Raw genomic sequence first — 21,648 nt, forward strand, 5'->3', positions numbered from 1 at the left:
TACATTATTCTCTACAGTCACGTTGTACCTTAATTGACTTAACTACCCTTCATGGCAAATATTTTTGTTGTTTCTAATTACTCATCTGTGTTAAGCTCCTGGTAAATAAAAGTATAGTGAAGTATCTTTCAGCATGTATTTCCATTTAGAAAATTTCCTAAGAATATTTCATTCCAGATTTCATTCCAAAAGGAAATTATATTAATTTAAATTCTTACTAGAATTAGAGACTACACCAATGTCACTGCATCTGTATGACTTTAAATATTATTTTCATTTGGTAACACTCTTCTTCTGTCCATCTGTTTCCCATACTTAGGGTATATAAGTTAGCCAACATACTGGTAAATGGCCTAGATGCCATGTTTTATATACAAATAAAACTTTACTCATTCATTTAAAAAGAGACTTTGAGCTCCAAATATCTAATGCTATTGAAATTTGCCCATATCTGTGATTCATCTCAAAAAGTTTAAAGGTTTTCTTTTCATCAGAAAATGATAACAAAAGATAATCGATTATTTTTTTCAACTTGCCTTTATGTGACAGTCCTCTGCAGGAAAATTGTGAAACAAAAACAGGCAAAATAAAAGGCTAGACAATGGAAAATCATGTAAGGCCAAGATCCTCAACCTGGTCTACATATTGCAAGCTAGGGAACCATACTTTTCTAAAATTACTCAACTATACGTGTGTTAGAATTTAAAGGCTGTGTTGCCACCCTTAACAGAAGTTTATTTCATATTGGATTATTATGTAGGAATTATGCTAGTACACAAAAATCAAAGTGAATAGTAATGAGTCAAGTTTTTAACAGTAAGTTTTCCTGTTGCTTTGGTGGGATGCCTGAAAGTTAAAATTTCTCACGGATTGGGTTGCTTGTAAATTGACATCATCCTGGCCCTCTGAGTGATTGGCATTGTGTTTATTTCTTCTCAGACAAGAGCGAAGGGGAGATACTCCATCCTTTTCTAGGTACCCTTCCACCACCATGCTCAGACTATCCCTGTAGAACCAGATTATAAATCCCTATAAAACTATTAATGTTAACTCTCAGGGTTGTCCACTTTGTTTTGAGATGATAGCTTAATGATGTTCTTCAAAGAAATCACAGACCTACATCAGGAACTGGAGACGGCATCATGCTTCTTCACTCCCACTGCTCAGTAGTGAACCAGCAAGGAAAGCATGTGTGATAAACCCTGTAGAAGAATGGTAGATGTGTCAAGGCAAACCACAGTGAGCTTTTGCTTCTCTTCTCCAAAGTCCTACATCTTTTAGTAAAATCTGGGAAGGAGACAAAGTTCTCTAGGTTTCTCAGTGATTAGGATTGGATAAAAAGATTTGAAGTTTTGCGATTCAAATACAGGTTTGTATTTTCTTGCACCCCCCCCCCATGTGTGAACATGAAGCAGTTCGTTTCATCACAGTGAATAAAGGAGCAATACAGAAAGAGTGTGCTGTAGAGAAAGCATGGAGTGAGTTCCTTATGGTTAACTGTGGCAAAGCAGTTGCACCACTTAGTTCCTTTGGTTATTTCTTTGGCTATCTGATGGAGAGGCAACATACACACACAGAACAGGCAGAAGCAGCTCTATACATCTGAACTGGTTTTAGAGTGGGTGTCGAGTAGGCAAGGGAGAATTGTTCTACCTTCCAAGAGAGGTGTTCATTTCTAGATGCGTCATTAAAGGAAGCACTGTGGGTCCCATGGCTGGAACAGCGAACCCATCGTTTATGCGGTCTATGTATCAGGTGTCAGTCTAGTCATGCTCTTGGTACCAGTTAGTTGTCAGAGTCTGGCAAAGTCAGACCTGTTTCACCTGCTCACAGGATTCTGCTGCTCTGTCCACTGCAGTGGCCTCTGCGCAGCTCCTGTTATTGTAGTCCATTTCCTGGTTTTGCTGTAGAATGTGGTGAGGTGTCCCATCAGAGTGCATGACTCTTTCTAATCCCAACCCACACACTGATGTCAAAGTATTTTTTGTTCTTTCTCTGGAGCATTATGTTCTTCCACCGGCACTCGCTCAGCCAGGAAAACATGAGGGTATTTTGCAATAGCATTTGGAATATACATTTTTATCTTTTAGTTGGGATTTCTAGTGTTTGTATTTTAAAGGTCAGATGATGTCACAGTCTTAGTCATTAGCTGTCTACGTATCTGAGTGTGTAACTGCCAAGTCAGAGCCTGCAGTGGTTTCCTAAAATCAGCACCAGGATTACAGGGAGTCACTCGCCTTTTTACGCACATACACATGCACGGCCAAATGGTGAAAAGCTACATCAGACCTTGCACAGAGCCCACCCTGAATTTGCTACTGCCCATTGTTCCAGAAAAATAGATCATGCAAGTAACTTTGATAATAATGGATGAAATAGTGAATAGAATTTTTCAGTGATTTTTAGTGATTTGAATATTTGTAAGCATTTCCCTCCCCGGCAACCTGCATGCTTATCTTTTCTCCTTTCCTCTCTCTCCTCATCCCCTCTCTTATTTTCTCATTTTAAGATCTTCAGAACTCAAAAGACTATTGGTGGGAAATGAAGGTGAAGGATTATTGATCAGGAGATCTCTACTGCTGTTTTGTACTCACAGTTTAGTGCAAAGGCTTCGTTTATGTCCGTAGAGAATACTAATATGAACTAGAGGTTGGGATTTAAGAAAACAGGGGTGGGGGGTACAAAACTGGCTATCCTTTTGGCAAACACTTAAATCACTTTCTTTGTGCCATGCAGTTATCAACTGTGTGTAATCTTCATAACGAGTTTCTTAGGGACTTTTATTTTACAGATTAGAAAACTGAGGTACAAAGAGGCTAAGCAACTTGCCCAAGGTTATACACCTGGTAAGTAACAGAACTGAGGTACAAAACCATGCGGCCTGACTCTAGACCCTGTGCCCTTAACCTTTGTGCTGCGCTGCCTCGGAGGAGAGTCCAGGACAGTAAAAAAGAGAGGCTCTTCAGATAGGACAACATAGAGCCCTTCTGTGATAATGACGTAAATGAGGAAAATGAAAATGCATTGAGAAGAAAGAATTTCAGACAGGTGAATGGGTGGCATCTGTACCTTCAAGAGAGGGAGAGACTTCAGCGAAGCAGCACAGTCCTTACATACTTAGTCACATGTGTCCTGTCACTTTTGGCACATTCTGTTAGAAAGAAGTCACAGGTCACTCCCACACTGAGAGAGGACTTGAGGAGTGCATGAACATCAGGAAACAGATCATGGGGAGGCCACTCTAGAGTCTGCTGTAGAGATGCATGCAGGTGAGGAGACACACACTCAGAGTCTGAATTAGGGTGGTCTTGATGCAAATAGAAAAGAAGAGTCAGATTCAAGAAACCATGTCTAGGAGTATAATCGTGAATTCTTACCCATACCACGTGAAGGTCTTTGCATCCATTATCTCATGTAAGCCTCAAAATAACTATTTGAGGTGGCTGTCAGGAGAATCCTTATTTCACAGATGAGGACACAGGCTTTTAAAAGTTAAGTTCCTAGCTCACATACATCCCAGCTTCAAATCTGGGTGTCCCAACTTAGGTTTGAACATAGGATGCCAGTCTCAGAGCTCATAGTCTTCGCCACTCTTCTTTACTTGGACTTCACAGTATAGAGGATTTAAAGAGAGATGGGAAAGAAAACATTGAAGATTAACTGCAAGAGTTTAACCCATTTCAACTCAAAGGATGGTGGTATTATCGAAAACAGGCATGTCATGAGAGGCACTGGCATACACTGCCTGCCACGCAGTGTGCTAAGCCCTCAGTATGCATCATCACATTGAATGTTCCAACAGCCTGCAAGAATAGTGGATATTCAGCAGATACCCAGATTCCATTAGTGGAGACAAAAGTTAGTGCTAGAATAACCTATCAGGGAGCATCATATGGAGATCATAAATCTCTAAGATGACAGGATGTGAGGGTGATCTGGCAGTGACATCTGTCACCCCATTGGTCACCAGGGATGATTTGGCTGATCTGGCTGGCTAGGCGGGTATCCCCTTCCTCCCTCACTGCTCTGTGTGCACCCCTCCTATAGTTGTGCAATCAAAGAGGGTGACCTTTCCGGATAGAGGAAGGCTGTTCTTCCATCAAGGGTATATGGGAATTGCGCACCTGTTAGAAACTCTGAACAACCTGTCAAGGTCCATTCATAGGAGAATGTAGGGTAGTCAAGATTCCAAGACTCCACACACATCCAAATGAGGCACTGCATGTGACAATCTGCGTTTCTTTTTAAAAATAATTAAAATAAAATTAGATGTTTAAGAGAGAAAGGACAGGCCCCACAAGAGAACCTTAGAAAACACCTATATTTAGCGGTTGAGGGAGGGAGATACAGTTAAAAAAGCAATGAAGACCTATACATCAGAGAGATAAGATGGAGAGATGGAGATATAACTGTAAAAGCAAAGGGGAAGGAGAAGAAAAAGGGTTGTCAGCAAATACCACCAGAGAGTAATCAAAGAACCTCATAATCAAGGCAGGATAAAGGAATTTGGAGGTTAGGACGGAGGGAGGGACTGACTGAGGGTCAGACTTTTGGGTGAGCAGATTCAGGAAAACAGAGCCTAGCAGGAGTCCGCTGGCATAGATGTGGATGGGTGAGCTGGGCTGTGAAGATAAGAGTGGGGAGTGAGGAGGTAGAATTCACCAGTATAAACTTCTCTATAAAGGCAGATGAACTAGTAGTAGTAATATGAGAGGTTTTGAACAACTGAGTAGCAGTGATCTTGTGTGTTGTAAATAGAAGGGAAGGTTCAAGTCAGAAGAAACAAAATGGTGGAAAGAGACAGACTGCTGATGGAATGTGACCCCAGAGGAGACAGAAGGCAAAGAAGAAGAAGGTGCAGGTCCTTAGTAAAGGGAAGAGACCTGTTACCAATGGAGGTGGGAAAAGAACTGAAAGAAACTGAAAGAAAATATAGAAAAACAGAGGTTCAGTGGTTTCAGTTTTCTTCTTAAAGAAGGACCCAAATTCATAGTGGGAAAGCAGAGGAAAAAATGTCAGTACTAGAAGATAGTACTAAATATTTTAATTAATGGAAGCAACAGTTGACCAAAGTTTATTGAATGTCTACTCTGAAGCAGAGAATTCAGTAGAGAAGACTTTAAAAGATGCTTATTTTTGAGACAGAGAGGGAGAGACAGAGGGTGAGCAGGGGATGGGCAAAAAGAGAGGGAGACACAGAAACCAAAGCAGGCTCCAGGCTCTGAGCTGCCAGCACAGAGCCCGATGCAGGGCTCGAACCCACAAACCATGAGATCATGACCTGAGCTGAAGTCCAGTGCTTAACCAACTGAGCCACCCAGGCGCCCCTAGCATGAACTTTTAATAGAACAAAGCAGCATGGTTCCATAATTTTCCCAGTGGTTTTTTTTTTTTAATTTTTTTTTTACCATTTTTATTTATTTTTGAGACAGAGACAGAGCATGAACGGGGGAGGGGCAGAGAGAGAGGGAGACACAGAATCGGAAGCAGGCTCCAGGCTCTGAGCCATCAGCCCAGAGCCTGACCCAGGGCTCTAACTCACGGACTGCGAGATCGTGACCTGAGCTGAAGTCGGACACTTAACCAACTGAGCCACCCAGGTGCCCCTGCCCAGTGGTTATTGAAGGCAGTTAAATTCCCACTGCACAGGGCTGGAAACTGAAATAGAATAGCAGGTAAGCATGGATGAAAGAAAGATGGATTCTAGAGGCCAACAAAGAGCATCGGCATGGTCTATACCCACCCAGTGATGAAAGTAAGTGAATACTAAGAAGAGTTTAAAATCTAAATATTTTTGGGGGGGGTGTGGAGGAAATTACAGGAAATGAGGAAACAAAATGCTTGTTATTCAGAAAAGGAATGCTCTGAGACCTTAAAGTAAAATAGTTCCAAATCAAGCAAGCTACGGAGTGCTCTCTCTACAGTTTCAGAAGCTAAAGAACTATGAAGCCAAAGTATTATATGGGCCAGAAGTAAAAATAAATGCTTGTGGCAGAGGATGTGAGGAGGTGGAGAATATGACTGACCAGGCACCCAAATCATGAAGACAAGGTGGAAGGTTATGACAAAGGTCAGGGTTATGACAGCAAGGACAGGGCTTAGATGTTAAGGTTCAAACACAGAGGTTGATAGAGGTGGAATACTAGTCTAAAAATGACAATGGAAGCAAGAATGTTTTTGAGACTGGTTATGTCTTTTTGGGAAATTCCAGTTTTAATTAAGTTGAACTTACAACTCTTTACCTTGGGAGTCAGTCTAAGACCAGCGGAGACTTTGCTTCACAATAGAACTAAGAGACAAAGTCATCAGGGAGTGACAGAGACATAAGTAAGGGCACCTAGCAGGAAGGGAAAGTGTTAGTTGGAATCAGATGTAAGCATTGTTCTCTGCTCACATCTATGCTATCACTTCTTTACAAATGACCCTTCTGATCCTTAAAATTACCTGTAAGGCATTATCCCCATTTTATAAAAAAAAAAAAAAAAAGAATCTGGTTGGCTCAGTCGGTGTGACTCTTGATCCTGACTCAGGTCCCGATCTCATGGTCGTGGGATCAAGCCCCATGTTGGGCTTTTTTTCCCTGGCAGCATGGAACCTGCTTGGGATTCTCTCTCCCTCTCTCTCCCCTCCCCCACTCACACTTGTTTGGTTTTTTTGTTTGTTTCTTTTTCCCCCCCTCTCTCTTTTTCTTTTTTTTTTTTTTAAATATCTGGTTTCAAGATTTGAATCTTGTCCTGACTGCAAATTCTAAGGTCTTTCTACCACTACTTACTGACACTCAGTAGTCTTAAAGTGTTACTGCGGCTTTCAAGAACTAACTAGAAATCATGTCTGACTTGTATGAAGTGGGTATAAAATACAATGTGTTTTTTAACTGAGGTATATTTGACCTATAACTTATTAGTTTCAGGTGTACAACATGATTTGGTATTAAACATCCGTCACCTTATATTATTTGCAAATGTCTATTGTCATGAGAACCTTTAAGATCTACTCTCTTAGCTTTCAGTCATGTGGTACAGTATTAACTATAGTCGCCATGCTGTATATTATATCTGATGACTTATTTTGTAACTGTAGATTTGTACCTTTTAACCCATTTCAGCACCCCAAACTCTGTGCCCCTACAAGCACAGATCTGTTCTCTGTACCTATGAGCTCAGGTTTTTTTTTGTTTTGATCGTACATATCAGATATGGTATTCATCTTTCTCTGACTTATTTCGTTTAGCATAATGCCCTCAAGGTACATTTTTGTGATTACAAATGGCAAAAATCCCTTCTGTTTTAATGTTGAATCATATTCCTCTATGTATGTGTGGTGTGTTTGCACACACCACGTTTCTGTCTCCATTCATCCATCAGTGGGCACTTAGGTTGCTTTCATGTCCTGACTGTTGTAAACGATGCCACAGTGACATGCAGGCACATGTGTTTTTTCAAGTTAGTGTTTTTGTTTTCTTCAGATAAATACACAGAAGTTGGATTGTCAAATCATATGGTAGCTTTAATTTTTTGAGGACCCTCCATCCCGTTGTGGAAAGTGGCTTCACCAGTTTACATTCCACCAATAGTGCACAAATGTTTTCTCTTTTCTCCACATCCCCACCAGCACTTGTTATTTCTTATCGTTTTGATGGTAGCCATTCTGACAAGGGGGAGGTGATGCCTCATTTTGGTTTCAACTTCCTTGATTATGGATTTGTAGTTCCCTGATGATTAGTGATGTTGAACACCTTTTCAGATACCTGTCGGCCAACTATGTATCTCTTTTAGGAAAATGTCTGTTTAGATCCTCTGACCATTTTTTAATTAGACAATTTTTTTTTGCTGTTGAGCTGTACACACAGCTTTTTCTCTTGAATTATATTCAGATCTAAAATATTCTGTGTGAGCCTCACAGGTAATCCTGTATATTTAAATCTTAATTTGTTTTTCAAGAAAAACATCATGGACCCTTTTTCCTTAATGACATTAAGGAACTTCCAAAACATTCAAGATGAGCACATTAAATTTCTGCGACTATACCCTAAAACATTAAGTTAATACTTAATATTTCATTATTTTTCAGGTGTGAGAATGAAACCAAATTCAAAACGGAAGAAGTATTTTGGGCTTACAATTTCTGCCCTACGCCATACTCCTGGACTGCACTTCTGGGCCTTATTTTATATCTTGTTTTCTTCGCACCTGGTAAACAAAGGCTTTGTGTTTCTCTGTTAAAGTTATCTCTTTTTAAAGGAGACAAACTACTGTTTTTCAAATTTCTTATAAACTACTTTACCGAAAATGTTAATTTTTCTCAGGAATGGGACCAATGCCTTGGACGGTGAATTCCGAAATATATCCCCTTTGGGCAAGGAGTACAGGAAATGCATGTTCATCTGGAATGAACTGGATGTTCAACGTTTTGGTTTCACTGACATTTTTACACACAGCAGAGTACCTCACATATTATGGTAAGAGAATATTTTTTCCATCTATAGTTTCATTTTTATTTTTCCTATTCTTTTTATATGTACTATCATTTGGGTTTAAAAAAGTAGATGGTTATATTTTTGCTATACTCAGTATGTCTGCGTGGCTTTCTCATTCCCCAAAGGCCTTGGAAATGAACCTAGGGAAAGAGAAGAGTAATTCTTTACTAAGCAGCATGGCTGCTCATCCCTCAGTGCTTTATAGCCCTCACCCCGTACAACCCAAACATCTCCTAGCTATCGCCCCAGTTGGAAATCTTCACCGCAGGCTTTTATTTTAATGAAGAAACATAAATTATTTTATGAAGAAACATAAATAACAGAAGATGGTAGAAATGATGCAGGCAGGGAATCTAAGGGGTAATGTTGAAGACAGTCGTGTCCAGGTAGCTCCCCCAAAGGTCGTGCTGTGTTGTATGTCTTCCACTAGATTATCTATGCTGTTCAGGACACAGCATGGTAATTTCAGTGTCGGCCCCAACCAGCACTTACCACTACCAAAAGCATAAACCTGACAGAAGCGTTTATGTGAAAATGTGTGGACCATAACTCAAAACATTATTAGGACATGGCTGAGTCAGGAAAAAAGCTTTGGGAAGCTACTTCAAGTCCATTTTTAACTAAAGTGGAAAGATTTTCTCTTTAGCAAGAGAATTTTCTTCACTGTCTTTGAGCCAATAGTTTGTAATTGGATTCTAAATGATGGACGATCCCAAGATAGTCCCTGTAAGTCTGTGTATGTATATGGAGTGTCTGTTGCTTAGACCATTCTCTGGCCCCTTCCCCATCATCCACCCCACCCCATCCCATGCTCTGGGCATGTACATTCCTTTTTGCAAGAACAGACACACACACATCCCACAGTTGGACCATAAATCACTGGAGCTTAGGCCAGGACTTAGGCCTGGTTTGCCATTGTATTCCCAGTATCTTCCAGGGCCTCCTTTTCACTTGATAAGCCCTCAGAAGTGTTTGTCAAATTAATAAATACACAGATGAATTTTGAATATGAGGAAACATACAAATCTATTCTTCCTGTCTCCTGAACATACTGTATTAGTATTAACTCCTATTATCTTTATAAAACTCTTGTCTCTCCCAGTGAACATTTAGAAATTTAGAAACATATTAAAAAAGGAAATGCATTGGCATTTTAAAATGGATATACACATTTCATATATTCAATTTTGTCCCATTGGCAATTAAAGTTTTTTTTACATAAATTCAGAAACTTATCTTTCTGACACTATAGGTATTTATACAATAAATATTTACCCATATTTGCTAGTTCTTGAGAATGCTTAATTTTTTTGTTTGCTTTAGGGAATTCTTAAAGACCTGAATATAGGCTAATATCCCAAGGAAGTATTTTTGTTTGTTTATTTTTGAGAGAGAGAGAGGGAAACAGAGGATCCGAAGTGGGCCCGATATGGGACTCAAGCTCATGAGCCCGCAAGATCATGACCTGAGCCAAAGTTGGTCACTTAGCCAACTGAACCACGCAGGGAGGCACCCCAAGGAAGTATTCTTTTTATTAAGTTGTAGACCAAATACTAAAAGTCTACATGGCAAGACTTTTGTTAGCAAAGCTCCTCCTTCAGTTTATGCAGCCTCAACAACAGGAGGCAACAGAAATAAAATTTAAGTAGGGCGTACATAGCCAGGCTTCTTTCAGAAATATTCAGTTAGAACCAATTGGCAGTTGCCAGAGGGGAAGGAGGGTGAGGGTTGGGCGAATATGGGTGAAGGGTGGTAGGAGGTACAGGCTTCCAGTTACAGAATGAGTGAGCCATGGAGATGAAGAGTACAGCACAGGGCACATGGTCAATGGTACTGTAATAGTGCTACGTGGTGACAGATGGTAGCTACACGTGTGAGGATGGCATAATGTACATAGTTGTCAAATCAGTATGTTGTACACCGGAAGCTAATGTGAATTGTGTCAACTCTACTTCCATTTGAATATATACAGTTTATATTGTATTATATGTATATGGCTTATATATAATAAAATATATATATTGTTTGTATATCTAGTTAGAAGTTTTTGCTTTGCATTAAGCCAGGCTTCTAGTATGTCAACACACTGGCCCATTAGGTCTGCTGCTTGCTAAGCTTTTTCTCTGTTTTTGGACCTAAATTTTAATCTACATGTTACTGATTTATGTAAGACTCGTGTTTCTATAGATGATTTAACAAACATACTCCATAACAATGTATTTCTCTTTAAATTTCCATGTCTTCTTTTATTGCCTCCTTTCTTATTTCATAAAACCTCAAATTTTGGTTTCTTCCTGAACTATACTGCTTAGACAAGTCTGCCTTGGCCCCCATTCAGTAATGTTTATTACTAAAAATTATCATTAAAGTGTCAGGACTATACCATTTTATGTATAGCACTTGTGACTACTAAATACTAAATCTACTAAATAGATCCCTTGAAAAGCACTTTATCAAAGTTCCTGTACTGAGGTACTGAAATTCAGTCAGACATGGTCTTTGATTCCTCATTCTGTATAATTCAATTAAATATTTGTTTAAATCTGAAACTTCATATAGGATTCTTAATAAGATTGATTTCCTTCAGAATAAAACTGAGGAATATCTGCACTTAACAATCCTGACAGACTCACTACAGATTTTTGGGTTTTTTTTCTACTTGCATTCCAAGGAGAAGTAAGAAAATGAGTCACATAACTGACTTGGCCATTATTTGGAGGAGGCTACAGCCTTCCTGGCTGGCCCATGCCTCTGTGGCTTAACCGTAGGTCTCACCACTTGGGCAGTTTTGGTATTGCCTGCTTTAGATTCTTCAGATTCTATAAAAGGATCTTTTATTTTATCTTTTGTTTGTTTGTTTGTTTGTTTGTTTGTTTTTGAGAAAGAGAGAAACAGAGCATGGGGAGGGGAGGGGCAGAGATAGAGGGAGACTGAGGATCGGAAGCAGGCTGCAGGCTCTGAGCTGTCATCACAGAGCCCGGCGGGGGTCTCGAACGCACAAACCGTGAGAGCATGACCTGAGCCTAAGCCGGACGCTCAACCAACTAAGCCACCCAAGCGCCCCAAGGGTCTTTCATTTTAGAATTTCTTTGATGTTATTTGGATGGGGAATCTGGGTCACAAGCAAGAAACTATATGGCCTTTAAGAATCTTCCTATTCCATCTAATTGTTTTTAACCATAATGGTGGAGCACTGACAGATTTGATTTATTTCTATTCATGCCACTGTTCCTAAATTGTGAAACATGATGAATGTTTCCTCAACATTATATTTTATAAAGCCAAACGTAGTTTGCTCTGTTAGAGATTCTGGAGTTTAGCAGCCTGATTTAGTCTAAAATGTTTTACCATCTGCACTTATTTTTCTGTATTGTCATCATGATTACCATCCTTTCTTTGTCCCTCCCTGCTAACGATTCCATTTCTCTTCCACCACAAGTTTTACTTATCTGTAATCAAACACAGGACCTTGTCTGCTTTTTTTTTTTTTCCTCCAAAACCCAGCATCATCCAAGAGCTAGCTTTTCAGCATCACCCTTTTCATGAAAACATTCCCAGTTTTTAAGTCCTACTAATCTTGTTCTATTCTATCTCTAATAGCAACCCTTCTTCCATAGTCATTTAGATGCATTTGATAATGCTACCACTTTTTTTTGGCAGCTAACCTCCAGAATTCTAGTAGGCATGTAACATACATTTTTTTCTGTTCTTTGCAGTTTGGCAGGGCAGCAGTTTTTTCCCCATTAGACAGATGAGGAAAGCAGGGTCAAGAGAATTTAAGAAACTGCCCCAGGAGTCTGCCTGCATCACTTTGTGACTTTCAGATCCACACTGTCTACAGAGCCACGGAACCTTCCTGTCACTGTAGCACTCAGCCATGCATCCCAGATGACCTAGTAGTATTTTCTGATTATTTACTAAGTATAAGACATAAAAAATACACATACGCTTGTATGAAATGTTTAACGTGAATCAAACAAATGAAATAAAGGACGTCTGTATTTGTGTTTTTAAACAAAGAGCATTTCTCTTACACAAGTCCAGCTCCTTGACTTAATCTAGCAAACTATGCCATGATTTAGTCAACCCTTTCGTATTTTTTCTAAATCTTGTAATTTACCTCTTTTTCCCTGCAGTTCTCTCATGACCCCTCGTCCCACCAAGCAGATTCTTTCAGGTGGACAATTCAGCAGCATTTTTCCTCCAGTTTTCCTTGAACCTTCCCAAGAAATGTTTCTGTATTTATTCCTGGAATGGTTACTTATGTCTTTTAAAAAGTAGTCTTCATAATGTCTTTCCCATTCTGTAATGATTCATCAGAAAGGGATATATTATTCAGTTATTTAACTGCTTGCTATGCTATTTGGCTTACAGCTTGATTTTCAAATATGTCTTTGTCTAGTTTAGCCCTTTATTTCAGATCTGCTTGCAGTCAACAAGAGCACATTTATTTCTAGATGCTCCATTGTGTCAGGCACCATATTAAGCATTGGGAACGCAAATACAAACAAGCCATAGACTCAGCCCTTAAGGAGACCAGTTTTGACACTGAAACAGAAGAGCACATCTCCATCTCAAGCATCTCATAACCATCTCTCCTATGCCTGCTCCTGATTGGGGTTGTAAAATTTATAGAATTATAAACTAAAATAGGAGCTGAGTGGAGCACCTAACCTAGATGGCTCAGTCGGTTGAGCATCTGACTGGCTCAGGTCATGATCTCAACAGTTTGTGAGTTCAAGCCCCACTGCTGTCCAGTGCAGAGATCCTCTGTCCCCCTCTCTCTGCCCCCCCTCTTTTTCTCTCTCAAAAATAAATAAATATATAAAATAGCTGAGAAACCTTTTTTTTTTTTTTTTTTTTACTTGATACAGAAACTGAGGCACAGAGAGGAGGTTAAATGACTGGAAGTCACACAACAAGATTTAAACCTAGATTTTCCAACTCCCAATCTGATATCCTTTCTGCCATTTGTCACATTAGTTTATCATCTTCCATTACCAGGATGATCTCAATTGAACACCTTAAATTAGGCAGGAACTCCACTGTGATAAGGTTCTTATATTTAAATTGAGAATTATATAAGAAAGACCATTTTGGAAATATGTAGAGAGTATACACAAGTCACATAGGTCTCATCCATCTAGACTTGCTGTATTTACACTTAGAATTGTAACACAACCAGGTACTATTTAGGTCTTTGTGTTTATACTGCATTGGCATGCATAGTCTTAGGGGAAAGCAGAATTCTCTGATCTCATGGAACTTATATTCTAGTTGGGGAAAACAAATTAGTAAGATTTATAGTATGTCAGATGGTAAGAAGTGCTATGGACCAAAACAAGTGGATCTTGGTGGTCTAAGGGGACTACGTAAGAGACCACTGCGATAGTGCAGATGAGAAGATTACCTTTAGATCAGAGATACCAGTGGAATGGCGAGAAGTGGTCATATTTGGATTGTATTTTGAAGGTAGATCCAACAGAATTTCCTAACAGATTGGATGTTGGATGTGAGGGTAAGGAAACAGTCAAGGTTGACTTCTCAACTTTGGGCATGAGAGATTGGAAAGATAAGTTGCCGTGTACTCCACTGAATCATGAACTCAGAAGTGGTATCATGTATGTGATTCTAGAAGTACAAGATAAATGAGAAAGAAATTGTTCCCTCAAAGTGCCTCCATTCTAGTAGACAAGACAGATGCAAATGCATGCACATAATACTTCTTGGTTGTTATGACGGTGGCTTCAGCAAAGTGCTGTAAAAGTACACAGGAGAGAGAACAGTGATCTCCAGCCAAGGAAGTGAAGAAAGACTTCAAAGCAGAAGTTACATCTGAACTCAGTTTATCATTCTTCTTGAGTTGGGCGTTATATAACTTGAGCTTAGAAAGGTAAATTGTATTATGTTCATAGAGGTAGAATAGTAAGAGTAAAGCAGGCCAGTAGTTATTTTTTGCCTCCATGTAAGACCACAGTTATGTATGATTGACCAGAAGGAAAAATCAAAATCAAGTACACTTGCCAACCTAGGACTATTCATATACATACGTATTATTTTCCATTGCAGGAGCCTTCTTCCTCTATGCTGGATTCGCTGCTGTGGGACTCCTTTTCATCTATGGCTGTCTTCCTGAGACCAAAGGGAAAAAATTAGAGGAAATTGAATCACTCTTTGACAACAGGTTATGTACATGTGGCGCTTCAGATTCTGATGAAGGGAGATATATTGAATATATTCGGGTGAAGGGAAGTAACTATCATCTTTCTGACAACGATGCTTCTGATGTGGAGTAATTTTCAGCTGCTGAAATATTTAGGTATTTAAACAAACTTGGGGAACAAAAGCAGCAATTGGTGACCTCACTGCCCTGCTTTTAATCTGGTTCTTTCCACAGTCTAGTTTTGAATGACCTCATATTCTAGAATATTTGATTAGGAGGAAGATACAACCATGATGACATTTTTTTTTTCACAAGCAGAAATGTGAAACGATACTTAGAGATTTTAAATTAGTAATTATTGAACAAATGTATGTAATTCCTTCCTGAGATAGTCTAAAATGAATATTGTATCCAGTGACTTCAGTGGTATCCTTTTTTCCTAAGACCATATATAATTATTAGTGGCAATAGAGTCAGTGCTAAACTAGCTGAATCGTATATGTATGATATACTTATGAAGAAGGATTCTGGGATATGATCCAAGGATGTTTTCTGTCAAAACATGGCCTGTTGGCCCTAAATTTCCCTAAGGACAAGTAGCTTATCTGTGATCAACTATTAGAAAGTAAATTCCATTTAAGCTTTCAGCAGATTCAAAAGTGCCTCCACAGAGGCATGGTTGTCCTTATCTCCTTTAGATTCCACATTTTGGTCTCTCTCTCCAAGTCAGATCTTGAGAGCTCTTGAGAAACTGACTCTGCACAGGACCTTTGGAACATTATGAAAAGCAGGTTAAGGGTTTATTTTCATACGTATTTTTTTGCATCAGTGATAAGTATACATTTGCACAGATAAGCTGGCAAGTTTTGATAAGTATATTTTATTGCTAGAAAGTAAGAAAGAAAAAATTTGTATGGATCCCTGATTGAGTTAGTCACTTAAGTATGCACCTATAAACGCAAAACAGTGCCGTGTCTTCAAGTGTATTTCAGGGTTTCTGTTCATGCCAAAATCACCTGATACTCACCACGCCTTCACTCATCGACTCTAGAGCCCTACTATTTGTGCCTTCATTTTTGTTCTAAATAGCTGCTAGCAGACTATTTTCCCCTTTTAATCAAATAATTTCTGAAACAAAAAAGAAAGGAAGAAAATCAGTGACAGAGAATGCTGCTGTTGTATTGATGTTTAAGTAAATAGTGGGACTTACGTTTTCCTTAACTTTTTATTAATTCTTCATAAGGGAATCATGACATTTCGTTACTTAATAGTACTTGTCTTTTTTTTACTTTAAGAGCACAAATTTGTTTTTATTTTGCACACCCTTTTCTCATTTTCCCTGACAGTTTACCAAAAAAGAAAAGATACATAGATTTGTCTGTGGGTGTTTCCTTTTTCTCATACTTGGCTTGGATTTTTTTCCTTGTCTAAAAATTGAGATTTTCTATTGGAACAGATTGATGTTTCTAATATAGCATACATTTCTGCAGTGTCTTTGCAAAGTGTTCATTGGTTCTTATGCTCATTCATCAATGATCCCTATTTTTTGTTCTTAAGAACTTCACAGGATATACAAAATTACTTGCTAGTTCCAGTGAAAATATGAATGAATCTTAAGTTTGATGCATTTTAATATGGCTCTAAACATCTAATAAGGCACTCTTTGGACTGAAAAGATAGCTATCTCTAAATTCATTGTTTCTGCCAGTCTCCCAAAGGTGTTTTGCTCTTCGCTGGAAGTCTGGCTTATTCCTGTCACTATTATCAAAACTGAAAATGTAGCCAAGAAGATTTATTCTCTTAGCCACCAGGGGTATGATAAGCGTGCTTTTAAAATGTCACTTTACTGGCCTAAAAATCCTTCAGCCAAAAAAAAAAAAAAAAAAGCTCCCTTTGATCATTTCATACAATAAAAAAATTTATTTTAGAGAGTTTTTTCCCTGAATTTGGTGCTTTGACAATTGATTTCTAAGGGGATACTAGTATTGATTTTTCCCCCAGAAAAGCAGATGTGATTTAATAGAAAAAGTTATTCATATTTCTTATCCCATAAGAAATTTCTTACCTGTGTAATACTTCACACAGGGAAAGTGAAATGGAAAATGAGCTATTATGTGGCAAAATCAGAATATGGGGAGAAAAAGCATTTGGACCAATTAAAGTGCTCTCTAAAAATGTATTTTTCTGATTTATCCAAATAATTGCCTCAATTCTTCTCTTTATTGTATACATAGCCTTAATTATATGCTTATATACTCAGCTGGGCTGAATGCACAGTAACCTTATTATTAAAGGAGCGACTGGACTTTTATTATCTCCTAATGCAGAACATGGCCTGTTCTCCCTGATGTGAGCAAATGGCACTTTGAACTTTATATCCATAAATGCACATAAAAGCAGGGAAAATTAGCCACAGTCCTCCTCCCCTAGTCTCCTCAAACTCTCCTTTAAAGAACTATTTGTTATTTATATAGTGATAAAGACAGTATTCCATATCTTGGAAGTATAAGACAGAATGGCATAGTATAAAGATTATTTATAATTTTTTTAAAAACGACTTAAAAAGAAACCTTATACAACTAGGGTGTTGTTTTTAGATTCAGTGAACATTTATAGTATATTAAAAATTAAGTATTTGAACTTTTCAGGTTTTTTTATATTATGTACCTTTTAAGTTCCTAGCATCTTTGGCTACCACTATCAACTTGAAAACATTACGTTTGAAATATCATCAAATATATATATTTTTAGGAAAATTTATATATGGTATGATTTGACCTACCATATTAAAACAGACTGAGCATCATGCTTTTAACTGAAATTATAGGTGTCCTTCTAAGCATGCTGCAAATTCAATAGACATGTATTATGTTTCAGGAATACACTGCAGAGCAAGTCATAACTCCTAGTTGAGGCTTAGCTTGGTGGCTGATGAGATCTGCTCTAAAGAGAATAGAACCCTCCATCTGCACCTGAACACAGGGCTGAACGTGAAGTCAGATAAATTGTAAAGATCTGGCATTAATAATTTTCTTCAATACAAACATTCTTAATAATTTTGACTGTCGCACCTTAGTCAGTAATTACCCAAAACATGATTTTTAATGTATTTGTAAAAGATCCAAATGAAAACTAAATTTTAAAGGTAATATTTCCATTTGAAATTTTGTTCCCAGCCATATGCAATAATTAGTTCCCTGATGGAAAATACTATGATGGTAATGGCTATCATCAAGTGCTTTTTCATAATAATATTTTACCACTGAACTACATTTTCACGTAGAAGATTCTAAATATTATTTTTTAGGTTATTCATTCTAAAATGAGAATTCCACTTAAGAATTTAGAAGTTGTTTACTATAGTTTCAAAATCCATTATCCAGAGGGAGAATGAACAGGAAAAATGTAACTGACAACCTACGCTTTTCCTTTTTACTGGAAAGTAAAATTGATATGTATTACAATCCTAGATCCTTGGGGGAGAATATTCTACAAAATACTATCCATGTGTTCTCTAAGAAAGTCTCACAACTTAATGACACTAACCGTTTATAAGTACTGTAATACAGTAAGGAGGAGTGGAAGGATTGTTTTATCTCATCAGCTTAGTTCAGAACAATAAAATTATTCAGATGTTTTGTAATAATCAGATTTTTTTTTAACCATTCTCCTGGTTATAAAATCTCAAATTACACTAGCACCTAACAACCTACATTTACACAGTTGTCGCAACAAGTTTTCAAGTACCAAATTTAGATCTTTTCCTAACTACAAATGAAAAAAAAAATATCAGGCCACTAGCAAAGAATTCATAACAACGTGCTTTATAGCAAAATGTATTAAATAGCGGGTAAAATTTATAGCTTATGTGTAGCTGCTGACAATGACAAGACTCAGAATTCTTCTCTAGATTAATTTTAATGTCCTGTTTTCTGTCACTTTCTATCAATTTTCTTAGCCTCGTGTACAGTAATGTTAAGCTAATTTGATCAAGTGATCAGTGGTAGCAGTGTATCTGTTATCAGTTCATTCCCTTCTTCTGGGTGAGAAATATTGCTATTTTCCACAAATAGCAATCATTTTAAAAACAACTAACTGCTACCAACTTTTACATTATCTTTTACATTATCCTTTAGAGAAGGAAATATTTGTGTGCCAATAATCATCAAAGAGATATTTTGTAAGTGTGCTAATGATGTTCAGAAGTACATGACAGAATTTTATCCTCATAACTTGCTTGTGAGTGAGTGTAAAACAATATAATTCCTATAAATCTTTACTTTGGATGTATAAAACAGTCTGTTGCACTGAGTGATTTGGTCTATGAAATGTTCAGTAACTACCTTCAGTTAGCAGTAATATTCAGACTTTTATTTCACACTCTTAAGTTCATGTGTTTGATTTTGTCATATCAGTATGAGAAAAAGGAATGCAGCTTACAAGTACTTAAAAACCAATTTTTGTAAAGTTTTAAAATTTTAGTAAATTTAACATCATTCCATCTCATTTGAAGGTTAAAAAGATGAGACTTAACTCTAGCCAAAGTAGAAATTTATATTCTACATGTCCAAACTGGTTCCTAGCGGCTTTTGGACTATATCTTATTTGATGTTATAGTATCTTTATTTGTAATAAATGTTCAAATTTCTATTTAGAAGCTCTAACGTACATCTAGATTAAATCAAAAGTTTTATGCTTTTAAAATATGTATTTCAAAATGTATATTTTAATTTGAGTGCATGTTATATAGTATTTAATACTTCACATGTCTGAGAAAATTCAGTATAAATATTTATTCTTACATACGTGACATATGGGATGTCTCAAAAATTATGAATATGTATCATTTCCTTCAAAGTCATTCTAGCCTATAGCTGTATCAAAAGTATTGTATATTTTATGGAAACTTAGTGATGTATATGTAAATTTTTTAAGTTATTTTATTGAAGTTCAATCTTTACATAAAATTAAAATCTTTTTTAAAAAAAGTGTCAGTGCCAGAACTGTAAATGAAAATAATCAAATAAAAGTTAAGACAATTCATTACTCATTTATCTCCCTTGCACTTTTGTATTTTCTTTAATTCTCTTCCTTGGATTTTAGGATCTAGACATAGCAAAGGCATCTACAAAGCTCCACATATTGAATAATACTTTTTTATCTCTTTTGATCATGGGTAAACTCGATCTTTAAAAAAATATTTTATAATACCTAACATTTGTTCCAAGGAATAATTCTAAATAGTAAATATAAAATGTAAAACGAAGTGCTTAGGAGCCCTTGAGATATTATTTCTGTTGCTAAAACAAGTTGTAACATAAACCATTACGTCAGGTTGACAAAAATTGTATTTGCTCTGTATGTAAAAACAAGATACCTGCCGGGTGGCCTGATGACAGTTCCTTTTGGCACTGTATTGCTCTCCATTGCCATTTGTCCCCAACTGAAGCTTTTAATTTTTTTTTTTTTAAATAGTAAGAATTATCTATTGTTTGATCTGGGCAGCTGTTAGAATTCTCTCCATAGTTAGGGTGTGCCATCCTGAGCCCAACTATAGAAACAGCCTGAAGAGATCCCCTGAAAACACTAGATCCACTTGTCAATCCAGAGACTTACAGTGGAGGGGACTCTCCTATCTGTGTGCCTTCTCTATGCACACAAAATTACATTTGATTTTCTCCTGTTTAAAAAAAAAAAAAAAAGCCTTACAGTGGAGTTGCATTTAACCAAGGATTCTGATGTCAGCAGGTAAGGTAAAAATCCTGCAGTCAAAATGATCCAAGAAAATCCCATAAATATGCATAAAGGATCCACTCACCAGAGCACCTAAATAATGCAGTACATATCTGTGTCAGTGGCCAAAGTCTTCATTTAACTGTCCAGTCCTGTGGGGTAATCATTATAGTGCTTTTATGGGTACTGAACATAAATTCAGAACATTTTGATGACTTACCCAAGATCACACACTAAAAAGTGATACAAGACCTCTGCATGGACTACACCAATATTCTTCCTCTCTCGGTCATCATTTGGAATGCCTTCTAGTCAGACCCAGGCAGATTTCCTGTGTTGCAACTTAAAAGGCATGCGGAGAAAGAATCAGATGCCTCATTTTAACCTGGACTACAGACACAAATTCTGACAACTTTTGATTTGGGGATTTTTCTCCAAATATGAAGCCCTATATAGTACATTATTTAAGGAGTCAGCATGAACACGCATTCTCCAGTTTTGAATCCCAGCCTTTTCTACTTACTGCCTGGTAACTCAAATTACTGAGTTACTCTTTGCTCCACTTCTTGACTATAAAGTGGATGTGTGACTACCTCATACATGTATTGTGAGGGTTCATCAATCATGTAAAGCATGTAGACCAATAGTATACAGTAAGTGCTGGATAACTATTGACTGTTCTTAGTGTCATCATCCACATGCTATCCCTGATGCTAAAGCCACACTGTGCAAAGCACAAGCAATGTGTTTATAAATTCTCTTCCTGTGAACTAACAGGAGCACGTGAGCTTCTTTAATATATGTCATACAGGCTGTTTGCAGCAGGCAAGCTTCTGCCAACCAGAATCGTTTGAGCAGATATGGCTGGTTAGCCTGATGTCCTTCTTGCTTTCTCCGAGACTCCTTCCCATGGACATTCTCCTGAAGGGCACAGTTGAAAAACACAACATTCTCATAGTCTCTAGATTAACGAGACTACACAATTTCTGTATATGTGATCTCTGAATCCAGAAACAATTTTAGAATATCTCTCAGTAACCTATCATTTTTTTTATAGGTTTTACCACTTTATTTTTTTTTTAACGTTTTTATTTATTTTTGAGACAGCGTGAACAGGGGAGGGGCAGAGAGAGAGGGAGACACAGAATCTGAAACAGGCTCCAGGCTCTGAGCAGTCAGCACAGAGCCCGATGCGGGGCTCGAACTCACGGACCGTGAGATCATGACCTGAGCCGAAGTCGGACGCTTAACTGACCAAGCCACCCAGGCGCCCCTC

General features: G+C 37.7%; 1 protein-coding gene across 1 annotated transcript in view; it reads left to right on the forward strand.

Moving 5' to 3' along the window:
* SLC2A13 (solute carrier family 2 member 13) overlaps nucleotides 1–19,693 on the forward strand; it is a 378,958-nt gene extending 359,265 nt beyond the window's left edge. Inside the window, exons 8-10 of the mRNA XM_058743107.1 lie at nucleotides 8,071–8,192; nucleotides 8,306–8,458; nucleotides 14,546–19,693. Coding sequence (XP_058599090.1) covers nucleotides 8,071–8,192; nucleotides 8,306–8,458; nucleotides 14,546–14,772 — 502 coding nt within the window. The 3' untranslated portion in view covers nucleotides 14,773–19,693. The remainder of the gene's footprint in view (nucleotides 1–8,070; nucleotides 8,193–8,305; nucleotides 8,459–14,545) is intronic.
* Nucleotides 19,694–21,648: the final 1,955 nt, after the last annotated feature.

Source organism: Neofelis nebulosa, chromosome 8 (genome assembly GCF_028018385.1).
Source record: "Neofelis nebulosa isolate mNeoNeb1 chromosome 8, mNeoNeb1.pri, whole genome shotgun sequence".
Taxonomy (NCBI): Eukaryota; Metazoa; Chordata; class Mammalia; order Carnivora; family Felidae; genus Neofelis; species Neofelis nebulosa.